General features: G+C 43.9%; 1 protein-coding gene across 2 annotated transcripts in view; it reads right to left on the bottom strand.

Annotated features, from left to right (window-relative positions):
• The window catches only part of LOC144327771 (uncharacterized), a 241,161-nt gene extending 223,699 nt beyond the window's left edge, over positions 1-17,462 (bottom strand). The window contains exon 1 of one of the 2 annotated variants that reach the window (XM_077928497.1): positions 16,979-17,462. In XM_077928497.1, the coding sequence (XP_077784623.1) occupies positions 16,979-17,039 (61 nt within the window). In that variant the 5' untranslated portion in view covers positions 17,040-17,462. The remainder of the gene's footprint in view (positions 1-16,978) is intronic. The other variant, XM_077928495.1, reaches the window with a different exon arrangement.
• Positions 17,463-20,873: the final 3,411 nt, after the last annotated feature.

Genomic DNA, 20,873 nt, shown 5'->3' with positions numbered 1-20,873 from the left:
AAGGAGACAGAAGGACTCTAGGACCCTGTCAGAGCCCTTACGCCTCCTTCCTGTAGATGGGAAAGTGCTTCCCAGAAAGTGCTCTGCCCAGGGCCCAGTGCAGGAGAACTGGTTGTGCTGCCTTATTTTTTTAGTTGCTGTTTTGTTAACATTGTTTTATAGATTATAAATGCCTTATTGGTCTGTTCATTGTTAAATGACTTATGCCGCATTCGTGATGTTCAGCTAATATCTTTGTTGCTGGTTGGTTAATAGTATTTCATAGATTGCAACTATCTTACTGATGACGTGTTAATTATATCATATGCTTCATGCTGTGCTCGTGATGTTCTATTATGTTATTGTTATTTATTGTTCGTAAGCTGCTTTGGGGTTCATTTGAATGGAAAGCAGCACAATAAATATAATCAATCAGTCTAGTGGACTCCTTCAGCCAGAGGACGGTCCTCTGTAAGACAGAGCACCTGGTCAACCTAGCTATTCTCATAATGGCTGTGCATACCACTGGGCAACCTCATCATTATTTTAAGGAACAACAAGAGACAGACTCTCTCTCCAACCCTCTTCATGGACTATGGAGGGGAGAAAATCCCTTTACTTCTCCCCACAAAACCCCTGAGCCTACTTGTTTGCCGTTATACAGGAAGGGCTTTTGTATATGTATATATATTTCATTCCACCTTGCTCAATAGTTAACAGATATTTTTTTAGATTCCCCATTATACTGAAAAGGGACCAGAGTTTTGTCTTTACACACAGCGGCTGAGAACCTGAAACACAGAACAAAGCAGACATAGCACAGAGAGGCTCAGAAACAGATCTTTACTTTCTTTCTTTTTAACAGATACAAGGCAACTCTTGAGGCCTTGCACCCCTCTAAAAATAGAGATGAAACAGGGAGACTGATTCATCGGGACAGATACCACAAAACTAGAACTGGCCCTAAATAACAGGGACAGCAGGAACCTAAGCATGAATCACTGCTCCGGGGGTAAATCAAGAAAGACTCCTGTGGCACCTTAAATCTATAGGGGGCTTCCAGGGGAAAAAAAACTATAATGTTATAAATGGGTCTTTCAGATATCACAAATGAGTCCTTGGCAACAGGATTTTAAAATTAATCAGATTTTTTTTTCTGTGGAAAGGGTAAATATGGAATAAATGGGGGGAATGATGGTCCGGAATTTTGATAGATATGGTGCATGCATGCTATTTAAAAAATAATAATGCATGGTTGAGGAGCATTAATCCCACAATGGATACCTGCATGGAAAAACCCTACTAAATTAACTGTGGGATTAGCTTCTGTGGGGTTCAGTCTGCTTCGTTGGATACATACAGCAGATTTCATGGGGTTTGGGCCACAAAACCCTATGTCATAATACATTTGGTAGTCTATGGAGCCACACAACTCTTTGCAACAACAAACTCACAAAGCTACTTCCCTGGAACTGCTCTGGAAGAAGGCTGCCTCTTTTCAACCCTTTGGGGTTTAATAATTAATTCAGCCTATAATTCAAATATGCGTGTGTGTGTGTGTGTGTGTGTGTGTGTGTGTGTGTGTGTTAGAAATGGAGGAGAAACTTGATTCAGAACACATTTAAAGTCAAATCTATCAAATTTGCACTTTCTGGGGAAGAACATGCAAACATAACCACAGCTAACTGTTGAAATTCGCATTTACCTGAATTTTGCAATGTGGTTTTCAATGTGTAGAAAAATTCATTATATTAGGGGGAATTGCTTGCAAAAATGTTCACATCAGTCAAAACTGTATATAAAATGTATCTATTAGGATAAATTCATACTAAAATGCTGGTGAATTTTCAAAATGCTGGTGGAAATCCCATAAGGATTTTTTCCGTTTTTGAAAGCCACATTGTGATAAATGTCGATAACTGAATTTAAGATTAGAAAAATGACAGAGTGAGAAAACCAAAATTCACTGATCCTTCTCCATAGTGTGGTCATGTATGTATGTGTATATAGCCCCAGCCATCAGAAATTTGGGGAACACTGGTCTAAATCAGTGGCATACTTCCATAATCATTGAAAAAATGTGATGTTATCAGGACAAAAATGACCTTTCCACCTTTCAGGTTTCCTCCAACAATGGTGGCAATATGCAGATTTTTTGAAGGAAGTTAACTTCCCAGTTGCAGCTGCTCTTCGAATTGCCCAGCTTGAACTAGTTTCAGTAAAACCCTTAATGTCCATTAACCATAATGTACCCGTGTTGTATTTTAATTTTAAAAGGATTATTGAGAAAATCTACCCTTTCCGTCAACTCTCTTTGAAAAACTGGTAAGTGTTTTAGTCGATATCCACTAATATCCTCACCCACTCTTAATCAATTATCAACAATGAAGTGTGTAACAGTGAGAGGGAAATATCCAAATTTTTTAACGGTAGGAGGCAAAGAGTAAAGAATCAAAACTTTTTGCTGCCTTGGCCACTCACTTAAAATTCAGTACGATATGCAGAAGCATTAGAAATGTAGACAGTAGTTTATGTGTCCTATGCAATTCTTTACTGATATGGCAAAAATGTATTTTTCTTTTTCATTTGCAGAGACTATAACTACAGACCATGGTTTTATCTGCTGTTCCTGTTTCTGCTTTTATGATGTTTTATTTTGTCTATAGGCTTGTCTTGTGTGTAATTGTTGTGATCCACTGTGAGCGATACAAATGAATTGGAGAGGCAGACTCTGGAAATCCAAGTGTCCCCATTTTCCAGGGACAGTTCTGGATTTACAAAGGCCATCCTGGTTTCTGATTTGATCCCAGAATGTCCCAGTTTTCCTTAGGACGTCCCTATTTTCATTGGATAAACGTTGGAGGGCATGGAGTTATGTGGCTCCTGATCCAAGAAGATAAGTACCTATGCAACCATTAGAAGACTTCTGAAGGCAACCCTGTATAGGGAAGTTTTTTAATATTTAATGTTTTATTATGTTTTTATATATGTTGGGAGCCACCCAGAGGGGCTGGGGCATCCCAGTCAGATAGGTGTGGTAAAAATAATGAAATTATTATTGCTATTATTATGGAATAAAGGTAAAGGTAAAGGTACCCCTGCCCGTACGGGCCAGTCTTGACAGACTCTGGGGTTGTGCGCCCATCTCACTCTAGAGGCCAGGGGCCAGCGCTGTCCGAAGACACTTCCGGGTCACGTGGCCAGCGTGACATCGCTGCTCTGGCAAGCCAGAGCTGCACACGGAAACGCCGTTTACCTTCCCGCTAGTAAGCGGTCCCTATTTATCTACTTGCACCCGGGGGTGCTTTCGAACTGCTAGGTTGGCAGGCGCTGGGACCGAACGACGGGAGCGCACCCCGCCGCGGGGATTCGAACTGCCGACCTTTCGATCGGCAAGCCCTAGGCACTGAGGCTTTTACCCACAGCGCCACCCGCGTCCCCTATTATTATGGAATAGGACGTCCCAATTTTCATCAGAGAAATGTTGGAGGGTATGCAATAAAATAAAATAGGGGGGGCTGGTAAGCCCCACCCCACATAACCTATCACAAGAAGCAGTACACACACACTATTTGAATGGCAATGTCCATCAACCTGCAGGGGGAGACCCCCTCAAATATTTTATTGGGGAGGCCAAAGGGATAACTAGGAGTTGGCTCCTATGTCACCCACTGTTCTCGGGGTGTTGGAATGAAATAAGTTTAGGAATTATGATTAAATACTGTCTGACCTTATAGGTTATAGCTCAAATTAACTTCTAAGGATTTTTTTTAATATTTAAATATTTAAATATTTGCTCTATGTGGGGCTACCTTAGAAGGTGACCCAGAAACTACAACTAATCCAGAATAGGGCAGCTAGACTGGTGACTGGGAACGGTCGTCAAGACCATATAACACTGGTACTCAAGGATCTACACTGGCTCCCAGTACGTTTCCGAGCACAATTCAAAGTGTTGTTGCTGACCTTTAAAGCCCCAAACGGCTTCGGCCCAGTATACCTGAAGGAGTGTGGTCCAGCACTGAGGGCCTTCTGGCAGTTCCCTCCCTGAGAGAAGCGAAGTTACAGGGAACCTGGCAGAAGGTCTTCTCGGTAGTGGCACCTGCCCTGTGGAACACCCTCCCACCAGATGTCAAAGAAATAAACAACTATCTGACTTTTAGAAGGCATCTGAAGGCAGCCCTGTTTAGGGAAGCTTTTAATATTTGATGAATTATTGTATTTTAATATTCTGCCGGAAGCTGGCCAGAGTGGCTGGAGAAACCCAGCCAGAGCCAGATGGGCGGGGTATAAATAAATTGTTGTTGTTGTTTGCTGTTTTATTTATTATTATTCTTTTCATTTATTTATACACCACTTAAACATTTGCATTTCTTTGTTGCAATCTCAGTGAGAATTATTCTTGGGAACTAAATTTAGGAAGTTACTACAAAGTGCATAATGTATGGCATTTATCAAATGAAATGCAAAGTGTAAAAAGGGACTACTATAATTTGCATGCTAAATATGTCAGTGAGTAAGACATATACACGAACGTTTCCAGCTTTGGAGGGAAGAAAGGGTCTCCTTTCCTTCGCATTACTCACTAAAGAGCTATTTTCGGCAGACTTAGTTAGCTCACCCACTGCTTGCAATACATACCTGTGATTTCTCAATGTTTAGAGCAAAAACATATTCATTCAAACAGGGATCCACTTTCCAGAAATCATTAACTACAGTATTACTGTAAGAGCTAAGTGAATTCAAAGCAAAAAGGCTTCACAGGCTTTGCTTTCTCAGCACTTGTGAGATGTTAAGAAAGGCCTGTTCTTTCATTCTAGAAATGATTCTTTTAATTATCTTCCAATTTATGAAAAACTGACAGCTTTACTGGTCAATAAATGCTCCGACTGTTTACTCAGTGGCCATGTTCCCCCATTTTGCTAATACGGTTTGACTGCAAAAAAAGCAATCAGTCGTTTCAAATTTTTACATGCATTTCCCCTCATAAATTATGATTAACAGCACAATCCTATGCATCTCTATGCAATCCCCATTGTGTTCAGTTGGGATTACTTTCAGGTAAGCATGTATAGGATTGCAGCCTTCCATACAAAACAGAACCTTAATCTAAATGTTAAGATTTCATTTTAATTTATTTTGTATATTTGGAGTTACTTGGATGCAAATATTTTTTGTTTATGGATAGATAGGTTTGAGCTTTGCAGGTATTTCATAATGACAGTTGGATAATATATTAGACTTGGATTTGAAGTAAGTTTTTAACAGTCATAGAATTTCAGAGTTGCAAAGCTGGGAAGGACCTCTGAGGGTTATCTGGTCCAATTTCAACTAAAGCATCCATGACAGATGACCATCCAACCTCTGCATAAAAACCTCCAAGGAAGAGGAACCCATCACGTTCCAAGGGAGTTCATCCCATTGTCAAACAGCTCTTACTAGGGCTAGTGTTGAAGCAATGGTTCTTCAACATCAACTTTGTTGGTCTAGTCATGTTGTGGGGATGCCTGATTATCATCTTCCAAAGCAACTACTCTATTCCCAACTTAGGAATGGGAAGCACAATGTTGGTGGACAACAAAAGAGGTTTAAAGACTGTTTCAAGGCATTTTTTTTTTAATATGTAGTATACACACCAACAATTGGGAAACACTTGTCTGTGAGCGCTCCAATTGGAGAACGGCTTTTACCAAAGGTGTCATGGGCTTTGAAGACACTCAAACTCATGACACAAGGGAAAAACGTGCTAAGAGGAAGGCACATTTGGCAAATCCACACTGTGATCAACTCCTGCCCAGAAACCAATGTCCCCACTGTGGAAGGACATGTGGGTCCAGAATTGGCCTCCACAGTCACTTACGGACTTATCGTTAAAACCGTGTTTATGGAAGACAATCTTACTCAGGTATGAGTGATCGCCAAAGAAGAAAGAAGAAGTCTATGGCTAGTCAATATATCGATATATCATCCAAAACCTGTCTGAAGTCCATATCGTGATACCTGGCAATATATTGTGAATTATGATGTGTGACAGTGTGTGCTATGCAAAAATCACAATGTGGGGAAAACCGTGAAGCCAGCCAATGCTTCTCTTGATTGCTGCAGCACCTGTTAAACGCTGCTGGCTTAGCTCTCCTCCTCATTTAGGAGACAGCAAATCACAAGAGCAGGCACCATCAAAAATCACAATGCAGGAAGAACAGTGAAGCCAGCCAATGCCTCTACATAGCTCCATCCTTATTTCAGACATTGGAATATATCGTTATATCACAATATTTAGCTAGTGATATATTGCGATGTTGAAGACCAGCCTCCGCCCAGCTCTAGCTCTTACCCTCAGAAAGTTCCTCCTGATGTCAGAATCTCCTTCCTTATAACTTGAATCCATTGGTTTGGGTCTTACCCTCTGGGGCAGCAGAAAACTCCTGCATGGGAAGTGATCTGGAGCAAAGGATGGGTGACGTAAATTATTTGCTCCTCTTTTTTTTAAAAAAAGATGTCATTCTCCTTCCATTATCTTTCCTCAGAAATTGTTTTCCGAGCCACAGCAACACCCATGTTATTGTCATTTGATTGTTTGAAGGCAGAGTTCCTTCCAGATACATCCTGCCCATATCACTATATAAACAGTCTGTCCTCTGCCACCTGTATCCATCCAAACAGACCGTCCACAATAGTGCGTCACATTTTCAAACGCCCCTTTAATTCTCTCTCCCCGCCCTCAATGTAACAATTTGTCCGGTTTTTAGCAGCGCCTAATCTCTCTTTTGTCCCTCTCCCCTTCCACCGTGACATACGTCAAGGATGCTTCCAGCACTGCTAAACAGCTCCCGGAACCTGTGCTTTTTCATCACGCCTTGCTAAACATTTCATTTTCAGCTTTGCATTTTGAAAAAAATAATAATAGGCCTACTGCAATGAAATGAAAACCCAGCTGAAGTTATTTCTAATTTTATTTGTTAAAATATTTACATTGGTTCGAGTCCTGGCCTCTACTGGAGGGTAGGACTCAACCCAATGGCTTCGAGTAACAAGAAAGTAGATTCCGAATAAGATACGGAACAGCTTTTTGACAGTAAGAGCTGTTTGACAGTGGAACAGTCTCTCTCGGGAGGTTGTGGACTCTCCTTGCTTGGAGGTTTTGAAGCAGAGGTTGGACGGCCATCTGCCAGGCATGCTTGAGCTGAGATTCTGGCATTGCAGGGGGTTGGACTAGACGACCATTGGGTCATTTCCAACTCTATGATTCCATTTGAGCCAAGGGACTATAGAGTTCCACGCTATTCTCTTCTAATAACAATATAGTCCAATGCAGAATGGTCAAACTGGACCAAAATGTACCGGCAGACACTAATGCATGTAGGCTCTAGACATGGAATCTTCAAAAAATATAAAGGCACGTGTTCCTAACCAGCATGCACTGGGGTTTAGGCCGCCATGCAGAAGTTATAGTCAAGGCATGGCGGTTAGGGCTGGGTAGCAGCAGCAAATAGGATCCATGTGTGTATGATCCTTCGTATAGGATCCATGCATGCTGAAGGCTATGGATGAAAAAGAATCTTCCCTCCACAGCTGGATAATTGGGGAGGGGTATTCTTTGGTATTCTGAATTACTATTATAACTTGGAAGCAAGTTGCTGCCACGGGCATTATGGGTACTTCAATGAGCTGAATACAGTGAAAGATTATGAGTCATAGGGTAGGTGGGCAGTGTGTGCATGAACTTAACAGTGCTTAGTTTTTTGCTATTTTGTTAATGTTGTTAACATTGTTTTATAGATTATAAATGCTGCATTGATTTGTTATATATTTAACAGGACTTTTGCTTTAAATGTGATGTTTAGCTTAATTTTTAGTTGTCGCTTTGTTGACAGTGTTTTAGATTGTAATTGTTTCACTGATGATTTGTTAATTGTTCTACATGATTTTTGCTGCATTTGTGATGTTCCATTATGTTTTATCATGTTGTTACTATTGATTGATTGTAAGTTGCCTCAGGATCCATTTGTATACAAAAACATGTATACAGTGGTACCTCAGTTTACGAACTTAATCCGTTCCGGAAGTCCGTTCTTAAACTGAAACTGTTCTTCAACCGAGGTGCGCTTTCCATAATAAGGCCTCCTGCTGCCGGTGCCCTTCCACTATTTGGCTTCCATTCTTAGACCGAGGTAAAGTTCACAAACTGGGACACTACTTCTGGATTTGTGGAGTTCGTAATCGTTCATAAACAGGGCTGTTCTTAAACCGAAGTACCACTGTATTGGGATAAATTTGAACTGAAATGTTGGTGCATTTTCTTGAGGACCATCCTGAGACCTGCGGGTATAGGGCGGTATATAAATTCAGTAAATAATAATACAGTGGTGCCTTGCAAGACGAAATTAATTCATTCCACGAGTTTTGTCGTCTTGCGATTTTTTTCGTCTTGTGAAGCACGGTGTCGAGAAAGTTTTGGAAAAGCTTCAAAAATCACCAAAGTCTTTAAAAACCTCAAAAAAGGCTACCACACCGCGTTCTATGAGTTGCTCCTCGAAGTCAAGTCACAACAGTATAAACGGTGTTAAGAAAAAGGAAACAAACTTGCAAGACGTTTCCGTCTTGCGAAGCAAGCCCATAGGGAAAATCATCCTGCGAAGCAGCTCAAAAAACAAAAAACCCTTTCATCTAGCGAGTTTTTTGTCTTGCGAGGCATTCGTCTTGCGAGGTACCACTGTAATAATAATAATAATAATAATAATAATAATAATAATAATAATAATAATAATGCAAACTAATATGGGAATGTGGACAACTAAATTTAAAACTGGCCAAGTGAAAAACTAAGAGAAACCAAAATTGATAGATTCATCCATCCCTAAATTTGCATTCCCAATCTGTGGCCTGAAGCAACAGTTGTACTCTACCTTAAGGTAAAGTCGTCCCAGAAGGAAAGGCACTACTGATGGCTTATTATTTTTGTACATATTAAATCCATTTATGCCAGTGTTCACTTCTCACACAATACACACTGAATCTTAAAATAATAATAATAATAATAATAATAATAATAATAATAATAATAATAATAATAATAATCAGGAAGTCCTTAATGCCAAGAAAATATTTCCTTTCGACAGAAATATTTTTCCAGAGTGATTGATTTAGAAGGGCTGAACTCATATTCGGTGCCTGCAATCCAGGAACCACCAACTGGGCTGGGATTCAAAATTATAAGAATAGCCATCTATTTTTGGGAGGGGTGTGTGTGATGCAATGAGCAGCGGAGGCAGCTGCTTTCCTCACCTATCCCACAAGGGAAAGAGGAAGGGAAACATTTAAGAATTAGTGAAAAGAAAGCAAGGAGCTATTGAGTTACTGCAGTGAGCTCTGCTAGAAGCAGGACCAGAGTTTTCATTAGAAGGACACTTCACTTAGGAATTTAAATAAATCTTTCTCTTGAAAGCAATCATTTGATATGGGAGTTAGGAGAAAACAACGTAATAAATAATATGTTGGAGGATTGTGGGCAAGGGAAGCATGGGAACTCTCGGCATCCTAATTGAGGCCTTGGGTGGAAGTCAGATTCAACAGTGTTGTTCAGTGTGACTGGAAAGCTGTGAACATGGTCAACGTGGAGTTGCTACGTCCAACAAATGATTAATCTGGCAGCAGACTGAAGTGGTGCTCTGTATACCGTTTTTTTTGCCCTATAGGACGCAATTTTTCCCCTCCAAAAATGAAGGGGAAATCTGGGTGCGTCCTATGGGGCGAATGCAGGCTTTCGCTGAAGCTTGGAGAGCGAGAGGGGTCGGTGCGCACCGACCCCTCTCGCTTTCCAGGCTTCAGGAAGACATCCACAGCCTAGGCAGCCCTGCGGAAGGTCCCGCAGGGCTGTCTAGGCTGCGGATAGCAGCCTGCTTCCCGGAGCGTCGGGTGCCCTGAAAGCAGAGCGCCCGGCGCTTCGGGAACACATCCGCAGCCTAGGCAGCCCTGCGGGAGGTCCCTCGCACCGGGCATACTTCCGCAGCATGGGGAGCCCTGCAGGAGTTCCCCGCAGGGCTCCCCACGCTGCGGATAGCAGCCTGCCGCCCGGCGGGCGGGGCGCCCTGAAGTAGGGCACCCCTCGCGCCGGGCAGACATCGGCCAGCCCCACAAGCTCGGGGGACAGCGGGGAGGCGCAGTGCCGCCATCCCACTGTTCCCCGACCTGGTTCGGTTTCCCCGACCTGCTTTTGGGGGGGGGAAATAAAGGAAAAAAATTTTTCCTTTATTTCCCCCCCAAAAAACTAGGTGCGTCCTATGGGACGGAGCATCCTATGGGACGAAAAATACGGTATTCATTCACCCTCAATTCATGCACTTTCCAGGATGAGAAGGAAAGGTCCCTAATGCCAACAGGTTGCCAATGGGCACACCCCTCACTCCCCCTGCATCTATGAAGCCTCTGAATGCCCACCACCGCCATGCCATCTTGGTCATGAAGTGGTGAGGGTAGCTACCATTTTCTCCCTTCAGAAATGCATAGAGCAGCAGGAGGAAACTGGAAGAGAGACCCTCTTTCCCACATCCTCTCCCAGCTTGGTCCACAAAAACTACATCTGTCCGACGAAATGACAGTGTTTTACAACAACCAATATGAGGGGTGCTGTCAGAGCTGCTCCCCGATCCCAGCTCACAGAGGATCACGCTAGCCAGCGTTCGCTTTATAAAAGTCTTTATTGAGTTACAGTTTCCATTTCCAAGCTGCTGCGTGCAACTCTACGTCTTATGGCTAGACCGGCGAAGCTCCGTCTGAATCTCCGCCCCTCGTACACCAACTTAATATCCTCGCCTTACTCCACCTTTTCCGCCTGACCGTCCTTCTCTGGGTCCCTCTGCCCCCCGTGGTCTCCTCCCTCCGGGACTCCTCTGACGCTGACCCCCCGGACCCTCCTGTCTCCTTGCGTCGGGCTTTAGGACCTGGCTCCCTTTCCGGGCTGCTTACTGCGCCGCCTTCCCGTGCATTTGAACTTGGCGCGCGCGCCCAGCCTTCCACTTTCCGCTTGACCGTTTCTTCGCTCCCCGATGGGGGTGTGGTCACTCCTGACTCATGCCCTCCTCCCTGCTGCGAGCTGCCAGGGCTCGATCCCTGACGTCCTTCCTCTCCACTGCGCTCTGGTGGGGACGCTGGCCCCGATTTCCAACTGCTGCCCTCTGAACCCCCGCTGGTCCCTTCCTCCTGGGGTGTCCCCCTAGGCCCCCCCTTTGCTCTGGCCACTGGCGCTCCTTTCTGTGAATCTTCCGATTCACTGGAAAGACTCGGAGATCTCGGGTCGTCGTCATCACTCATCCTTTCTTCGGACTCCTCCCCCTCGCTCTCTGTTTCCTCCCTTGCCCTCGCCTCTGCTCCTGAACCCCTGACAGGTGCGTTTGAGGAATTCCATCTTTGCGAATTCTGATACAAACTGACCTGATCTGCGCTTCCCAAACTAATGTGTGGATCAGAACTTAATGGTCCACGATACTTTGCATTTCTCTGAATGGTCAAAAACTGGATCAAAATGCATTTTAGAAACTTACACACTTTGATCGAAGATATGTTGAAAATATATATTTAAATATGGTGTTTGTGTGCACAAAGATGAGTTTAATTACTGGTTAAGGTGGAAACAGGACATAATGAACTTCTGGCCTACAAAAGTGGCATGAACCAGAAAGAGCCTATTTTGATTATCTAGCACTTGCCATGTTTTGACTTACACTGAAGGTCAGAGAATTGGTTCATCTAGTTCTGGAAATGGCTTTCCAAGGTCATAGGCAGTAGTCTTTCCCAGTTTTACTGTCTATGAACTTGAGATACCAGAGGATGGGTTGGGGACCATGTGTCCTGCCACTGCGCTACTGTTGAGTCTACACTTTTAACTGCATGCTTCCCACACTAGAACTATTGACCAAAATTCTGAAATGAATTTCATGTGAATACTTTGCCCTTCAGCTTACTTCAGAATGATGGATTTAACTGAGCAGGGAGGAAGGGAAGTGTAGACTTTTCTCTCTTTCTACCCTCCAATCAACCCCTTTGTAAATCATTTCTTTATTTTAAGGAGGAAGAAGAAAAAAATCATTAGAATTATGGACTCAACCAGAAATTAAATAACATGCTTTGCTTTTCCAATTTATTTTTTTCCCAATCAGCTGCAGTGCAACACCAAATGCAGGGCAAAACCAGGCAGAGCTACACTTCCTACCAAGTCATGGGCTGTAAACTCTGAACAAAGGGTGATCAGTAAAATAGCGTGTATAACTTGTGCAATGTTCATAAAATAAATTAATGAACAAATAAATATTCTTTGATGGATGCGTTAGCCAGTTTCCCACAAATCCCCCTGCCCCTATTCTCAGGGGTAGCATGAATTGTGAGGGGAGGAGGATGACATTACTCCCACAGGTACCCCTGCCGAAATATCTTACGCTGTGCAGTTGCTAAACCTCTGCAGTGTGAGTACACTGTACGCAATACTCAATGTCATCCACTTCTCAAGAAGTGGGAAGTATCAAAAGTCAGTTCACTAAGCAATATTTACAGCTTCTGCTTATATATATATATATATTCATTGCCATCAGTTGTGATGAAGATCGGGTTAATGTTTGAAATCATCATTGCATCCCTTCCCCACCCATGACATTTATAGCATTCATTTTCTCAGGGAGGGTAAATTTAATCTTCTACACATTACCAGGAAAAGTGATGGCAGCACTTCTCTCCTTTGATGAAGTCGCCTTCATCAAATGAGGTTTCACCACCTACTTCACAAAAGGAGACTCGGCTTCTTTGAAAATATCTGTGTCCACTTCTTGAGAAAAGGATAGCGGGCAAGATGCGAGGCTGCAAGCAGAGGCTGGTAATCGGTTTGGTCCTTTCCACAAAATCCATGGTTCTTTTCAAAATTCTCATACAGTTATGCGGAGAGATAAACTCCAACCATAGGCTTCTCCTGACACCCTCCTGATTTTCTCATAGCAGCACCCGAATCCAGCCTTTGCCAGACTGGTGCCCTCCAGATGGTTTGGACTACGACTCCCATTAGTCTCAACCAGCACAGCCAATGGCTGCAGATGATGGGAGTTGTAGTTCAGCAACATTTGGGGAGCACCAGGTTAGCAAAGGCTTTCTTAAGCCACTTCCCCTCAGGACAGTGGTTCAAAAGAGCGTAACGTCCACATTTCTCAGTGACTTCCCCTTTCTTAGACTTCTCAGGAATCACCTTATCTCAGGCATTCCAGTGATTTCTGCTTCTTTCCTCAGGCACCAAGGTATGGTTCTCCCTGAGGCAAAAGATGAAACACTGCCCCCTTCTTGCATGTAAACAAGCTAATCCTACTTTAACACAGAGAACATCCATCACACCTGAGGGCAGCAGACTAGCTTAGCGTGACCAAGGCAAAGAAGGCGCTCCAACTGTAGGGGTGCCAAGGTGTCTTTGGCCCCCCTCAATATTTGTTGGAAAGGGGCTGGACACCCCCCCCCAAATGTTGCGGCCCCCAGTGCTCATTGCGCACCACAAATTGCAGCTTCAGTGACTGGCTCCTCCAGATGTCACAACATCTTGTGACGCATGTCGGGCCTCCTCAATCTTGGGGGCAAATTGGCGCCTTTGTCCTAAACAATTATATAAGCCAACCTAGTACTTTCATTTACATGCCAAACATACACCTTAAGTTTTAAACTCGGCAGTGCCTCCCTGATTTCTTTCTTTTGCACCTGATAACACTTGCACAGCTTGTATACAACACACACAGAGCTGATAATGGAAGCAGAGAGTAAGGTATCCTTGCATCCTCCAAGTATATTTCACTATTTTACAAAGGACCGCCTGTTATTTAAAGGGTTCTCCTGTCTATGTTTGGTTCATGTCCAAAGGAGGGAAAGCAAAGAAGCTACCCATCGATGGTTGGCACCTGAGCAGACGCACAGGTCACTTGGTCAAATTTCTTCCCATTGTTCTGATGTATTATGTCTAAATTATAGTAATTATTCCTCAGTGTGCATCTACACATATAAAGCATGTTATGTGAATGTCTATCATCTTTTGTAGCAACAAGCAAGTGGCCTCCCTAATAGAGAGGGGAAGATGGAGAAGTGAAGGTACCTTAAACCGAGTCAGATCACTAGTCTGCCAGCCCAGGGCTGACCATTTTGGTTCAAACTGGGACTTCTAAATGAAAAACAAGCACTGTAAAACACTATGCTATGGATTCTCCTCTGGCTTTCATTTGCTGACAAATGCCACATTCCCCAGCACATACAACATGAACTCAGCTGCTCAGCTTAGACAGCATTGGACTATAGTTGGTGGAGAAGCTGCAGCCCATCTTTAACATCCCGATGAATTGCTTGCTCCTTAATACTCACTATGACTTTGCTGAGAGCCAATCAAAATACTCAAATCTGCTTTGCAGGTAGCTTCGGGCCTTCAAATCCAACACAAATAGCTGCTCCATTTGAATTGGTTCTGGCCTTCTCAGAGATAGCATGCTCATCCCCAGTCGAGTGACTGTCAATTAGGATATCATAACGCCAACCAGAAGATCGGAACCAAATATTTTGCTTCCTTAAGTTATCTTTCAAAGCCAGCATGCTGCTAATTTTCCATTTCACCACAGGTGGGACAAGGCTCAAATATTTTATTATGCCTGCAGCACAAATAACTGCAAAACTGTCTTTCAACAGGCTTTGCATAATTTTCCTAAATACTTGCTTCACAATTTTAATAACAACCATCCATAGACATACCCAAATGCAGGTGTGCAACCAGAATTTCTCCCTCTGTCTCACAACCTGCTTTTGTTGCTGTTGGATAGCAATACAAGCCTCTTCACCTTTATAAGCATTTTCAAAAACTAATCTACACCTATCCTGGGTTGCTGGTTCTCTGTTTGGACGGCAACAGTATCTCCATAGCTATTATGGTTCTCGGCTGAACACCAACCACATTTTCCGTGGTATCCATTACTTCCCAGGCTAACTTCTAGAGCTGATTTACTTTTGGGGACCTGAAACAGCTGCTGCAGATGTGTTAGTAGACACACACACACACACACACACACACACACACACACACACTGCTGTGCTGTGGAGCAGCAGAAATGCTTAGAAACTGGTATAACCAAAAGGTTGCTATTTTAAAGTCACCTATAGGATTTCAGAGACCCAGAAGCCCTCTTCATGCATTTGTTAATCAATGTGTGAAGAAGTTCATGAGAACATGCCTTGTACCTTACACATTAACACACACAACAGCCAAGGGGTTCCTGTGCACATTTGGATGCTTGCATGCAGCTCTTCCTCCATGGAGATGAAAATTCAGGTTGCTCAATGTCCCCATCCACAAGGAGGAAGCCCCATGCATGTATATCCATACACATTGGTGGCCACCATCACACTGACACAGGTACACACTGGTGCCACCATGATGATGATGATACATCAACACAACACAAATATCCGAAACTAGGGGGTGGGGCTAGCTGCCACATGTTCGGTATCTACAGGTACCATATGGCTGAAGAAGGGCACAGAAGGGTCATTTCTTTGGCTCTGATTGTTTAATGATACATTTACATTCTTCCTGTTATCCATCCGTAAGATTATTTCCTTCACCTTCCAATAATCCCATGGTAACATCCATGCTGGAAGGTCTAAAAAACGCATTTAAAGCTACTTGGAGACAAAGTGAGTGGTCCCATCACACCTTGGAACTATGGCCAGCTTTGCCCAGCCCTTTCAGATATACCAGCATTTCCTGAGCATTTCCCCTATTCCCCTCTCAGAGTTACAATTCCTAGAGTGGTTTAGCAATCCAATCCCTCTTCACATGGAACTCTGGGGATTGTAGCTCTGGGGAAGGAATAGGGTTTTCCTAACAACCCACAGGCAATGACAAACCTAGACAGCATCTTAAAAAGCAGAGACATCACCTTGCCAACAGAGGTCCGTATAGTTAAAGCTATGGTTTTCCCAGTAGTGATGTATGGAAGTGAGAGCTGGACCATAAAGAAGGCTGATCGCCGAAGAATTGATGCTTTTGAATTATGGTGTTGGAGGAGACTCTTGAGTCCCATGGACTGTTAGAAGATCAAACCTATCCATTCTGAAGGAAATCAGCCCTGAGTGCTCACTGGAAGGACAGATCCTGAAGCTTAGGCTCCAATACTTTGGCCACCTCATGAGAAGAGAAGACTCCCTGGAAAAGACCCTGATGTTGGGAAAGATGGAGGGCACAATGAGAAGGGACAACAGAGGACGAGATGGTTGGACAGTGTTCTCGAAGCTACCAGCATGAGTTTGACCAAACTGTGGGAGGCAATGGAAGACAGGAGTGCCTGGCGTGCTCTGGGTCATGGGGTCACGAAGAGTCGGACACGACTAAACGACTAAACAACAACAACCCACAGCACCCCTTAAACTACAGCTCCCATAATTCTTTGGGACTGTTGAAAGTGGTGCCACAATGCTTTAAATGTATGGTATGAATGTGGCCCTAGTTTCTTGCCATGCAGTGGTTGTCCTGCATGAACCGCATATGCACTTGGGAACCCATTCAACATTACCCCATAGCTGGGTTTTGCATGGGAAGGTCAGAAGTGCTGAGCAAATTGTCTTTCAGGGAAAGACAGCATGATATGTCTTCTCATTGCAGACTTCATCATTCTAGGGACCCCATTAGCATCTAATTGCTCCATAAGTATCTGACGGACCCCAGTGTTCTTCAAAGCAAATATTTAAAAAGTTTATAACAAACTCTTCTTACATGCACGCAGAGATTCATTTCATCAGATACCCGTGTCCCAGAGATTCTGGCTTTGACAACCGTAGTAAGAAAAGGAAACAACATTGCCCAAGAAGCACAAAACACCTCCCGTTCCCCATTCACAATGTTAGCTTTCTTTGATCCGGTCTTCCTCTCTCCTCCCACTTTATTCATACAGATACGCGTCAGAGGCAGCCTGTCATTTGTCTATGAAGAACAGAGAGTTACCTGCATTGATAAGAGGGGCAGAGTCAGGATGGACTTTGAAAGGTTCGCCACCACTGTCCATTGCCAATTTCCTCCAGTGCCTGGCCAATGTCCTTTTATGCTAACTGCTTTGCCCCCATGTGAAGTCTTGGGGCTTCATTCAGGTGTCCCTTTGCCCGGTTGCGTTTCCTTCCAGCTCCTAGCACAGCAAACTGGGCAGGCCTCCAGCATTTCCTGCACAAACACTCTTCACAGTCGAGCAGCCGTTAAAATGCCATCGCTTTCTCTCTCTCTCCCTCTTGCAATATCCTGGCTCCGAACTTCAGAAAGCACCGCGTCAACAAGCTGCTTCTTTCAACTTAACAATACAGCTGAGAGGTGTTTATGTTTATGCAGGAAGTAAACGCAACCTAGACCAATAGAGCTGCGCTGTGGGCTTGGCCTGGGGCTGGGGCTGATGGTGATTTCAACTGGAAACAGGAACTGAAAGTACACTCCCAGCCCCCTTCAACTCCCTTCGCCTGCAGTCTGCCTGGTTGTCTTCGGCAAATGCCTGGCTTCGCTGTATTGTGGTCATCCGTAGAAATATGTGTCAGCCTGATATGCTTGCTGTGGCATGTTAACTCGTTGTCTATTGTCTATTGTCATATCTATCTATCATCTATCTATTTCTGTGTGTGTGATCATATTGCCTTCCTTAAAAAAAAAAGTCTGAGAATTAAAAACATCTGGAAGGCCTTTGCAATCTATCATAAACAAGAGGAAATCCAAATCATGTGACTTCTAAGAAAATGATGCAAATTGAATTCCCTGCCAACATTTACAGTAATCTGTTTTTCTTTCACTTTGCCCCCCTCTTGCTTATAGGAAGACGAGGGGAGAAAGCAGCAATAAGAAGGGAACTGCTTCAGACGCGAAAATATGCTAAGCTCAAGAACTGTTGCTTTATTAAGTCGGCTTAATCGTTTGGGGGTATGCTTGCGAATTGCAGGAGCAAACCGCTCAGCTAGATTCTGCACCTCCTTCCCCACCCTAGCCACCTTCTTTGTAAGGGACTTGTTGGAGAAGACGAGAAGCTATGTAGGGATCCTAACGCAGGCTGGCTTTGCAGTTTGGGGCTCTGTTCTTTATGTGTGATACATGCCAAAAAAAAGGGAGGATGCCACATTAGTAATGCACCTCTATGAAACTGGTTTTATTGCTTCAGGTAATAGGGATGTGTTGCTAAAAACAGATACAGCCTGAATACGCACTTTATGGAGTACCCAAGAGGTCCAGAGAGAGAGAAAAGAGTAATAGAAAAGAGAGAGGCGTTCGTGTACAGTACTGTGAAGTGAGTTTATCTCAGCCAGGAATAAGAAACATACAGCAACCATAGGAGAAAGAATGACCGCTCCCCACTTAAAACGGGGGGCGCCCTTTGCGTGGACGCGTGCAGCCCCTAGATCTGGAGCGGCTCCAACAGCATAGGCTTGGCTTTGCCTTCCCTCAGGTGGGATACCTGGAGGTCTCCGCCTACCTCAGTCAGTTGTCCAATCCCACCTGGGGGAAGCGTTGCCAAGGAGACCAGGCCAGGTAGGGGAGGGATTACCTGCCCACACAATAGAGGGAGGATCTTACCTGGGAATCCTCACTTGGCTCCAGAGCTTCTAACACCCTACCCACCCTCAGTTAATGTCTTATTTTGCAGGTTAACTTTTCTTCACAGGTTTTGCAGGTTAACTTTTCATCACAGGTATGTGGTCGCTGCTATGTTAAGGTCACTGTTAAAGGGCCGGAAAGGAATTTCCCTGCATTGGCAAGTTTCGCCTTTCCCGTAGCAAAACGTCACAACTTTGGCGGTATCAGGCCTTGGGCGGAATCCTTTTGTCCATCTTCCTCTTTGCGGCGGCGATACCAGGGTTCCCCTTAAAGGGGTTTTCTGAAGGGAGGCTTTGACCGTACGCCGAAAGGTCGTCATTGCTCTCCCCTGCGGCGTTGGCGTTACAGGGACGGCTATCTCTGCTTGAACATATGTTCTCCAGAGCCGGCCCATCCCCCCCCCACACACACTGGATAACCCTGATGCTCCCTAGGTCCCCAGCTGGGGACTTGGGAGGGAGAACGCCCAATGCCTGAGCCAAGGTCTACCCACATTTGAAATTTAATAAAGTTGTGGCCAATTTAATCCCATAGCACGTTGCCTTGAGTCGTTATTCCACATGACGGGGGGACCGCGCGGGATCTGGGGACTCCGCCTGTCCACGCAATAAACTTGGGTAAACTGAAAGTATATCCCCCACCTCCCACTAATCATGTAGGAATGCTACCTCTTAATTCTCACAATGTTTTCCAAAAAAACAATTATTCTCTGTCTCTCTGTCTCTCTCTCATTCTCTCAACCTTCTTTTGACAAGAATTCTAACCAAATTCTGTGGCAGGACTCCAAATCGCTCTTCAGGGTATGCCCAGTGAGATTTATCGATTTATCTTGGGATGTTTTTTATTTGAACAGGAGAAACTCCCTGCTTTACACACACTCACACACAATATCTTAGCACCATCTGCTTTTGAAAGAAACCCCCGAGTTCAAAAGGGGTATAGCAGGTGGTGCTGAAGTTCATGAACTGTAAGCCCAAACCCCCGACTTAAGAACGCACTGAGTCATTCAGTGATACCATCCAATATGATACAATAAAGCGTACGCTCCTTAATTCGTTCCATATTGGAGTCTAGATAAAGCTACCAACGTATCAGTGCAGGCATATTACCGGATATTTTAGGAGTTTGCTGATGTAATCGTAATCACAGTTGTATCCTATCCTGCCTCCAAGGAGCTCAAGGAAGTATGGAAGGGGCTGTTTTATCCATACTATCCTAACCAACAAACCTTGTCAGACAAAGAAATACGATACGAAAATCTTTATTGTCACTGTCCCATACAGAACAATGAAATTGAAAAAATCTACATCAGACATTCAAAAACCAACAAGCCTGCTATCCCAGCTATCCCAAACTGGTTAGCCCCCTAAAAACTCTGATACCCCATTTTTAAATACAATATACTCCCGTAGAGACTCCTTACACTGCGTTTAAAACCAAAATCGCATTTGGATAGAAACTGTTTCTCAGGCGGCTAGTCCTAGTCTTTATAACCCTGTACCTTCTTCCAGAAGGCAGAAGCTGAAAGAGATCATTTCTGGGGTGCCCACTATCCTGCGCTATCTCTGCAGCTTTCTTATGGCACTTGGAAGCATAGATTTGATCCAAGGTGGGAAAAGTGCACCAAATTATTCTCTCCACAGTCTTTACAACCCTGAGTTGCTCAAACCCTCCCACTGTGTCTCATAGTTTGCTGGAGACTTGAACCCATTTCTTGTGGACCCATTACCAACACTTTCTCCTTTGCCACTCCAGCCCTGTAAACTAATCCATGGCACTGGAGATATTTTGATAAATGTGATATAGGTGGAGAATGTGTAAAGATTGACCGAGGTGAAAGACTTCAATGGCTACTAGCCATGTCTATGCCTCAGTACAGTGGTACCTCAGGTTACAGACTCCGCTAACCCAGAAATAGTACCTTGGGTTAAGAACTTTACCTCAGGATGAGAACAGAAATCGCACGGTGGCAGCGGGAGGCCCCATTAGCTAAAGCAGTTCCTCAGGTTAAGAACAATTTCAGGTTAAGAACGGACCTTCAGAACAAATTAAGTTATTAACCTGAGGTACCACTGTATTCTATACCATAGAATCAGGGCTATTTTTCAGCTGAAACTCAGTTCCGGCATCTCTCAGATGGGCGCCATTGCCATTCAAGGGAGGAGTTTATGGTGAGTTCTGGCACCTCTTTTTCTAGAAAAGCAGCACTGCCTAGAATAACAAGAACACCAGATAGAGTGACCACTTAGACAATGCCAAAAAAGAGGAGAAATGA

The sequence above is a fragment of the Podarcis muralis genome, chromosome 5, assembly GCF_964188315.1.
Source record: "Podarcis muralis chromosome 5, rPodMur119.hap1.1, whole genome shotgun sequence".
Taxonomy (NCBI): Eukaryota; Metazoa; Chordata; class Lepidosauria; order Squamata; family Lacertidae; genus Podarcis; species Podarcis muralis.
Note: the sequence above shows the minus strand (reverse complement) of the source record. Positions and strands in the feature narration are given on the sequence as shown.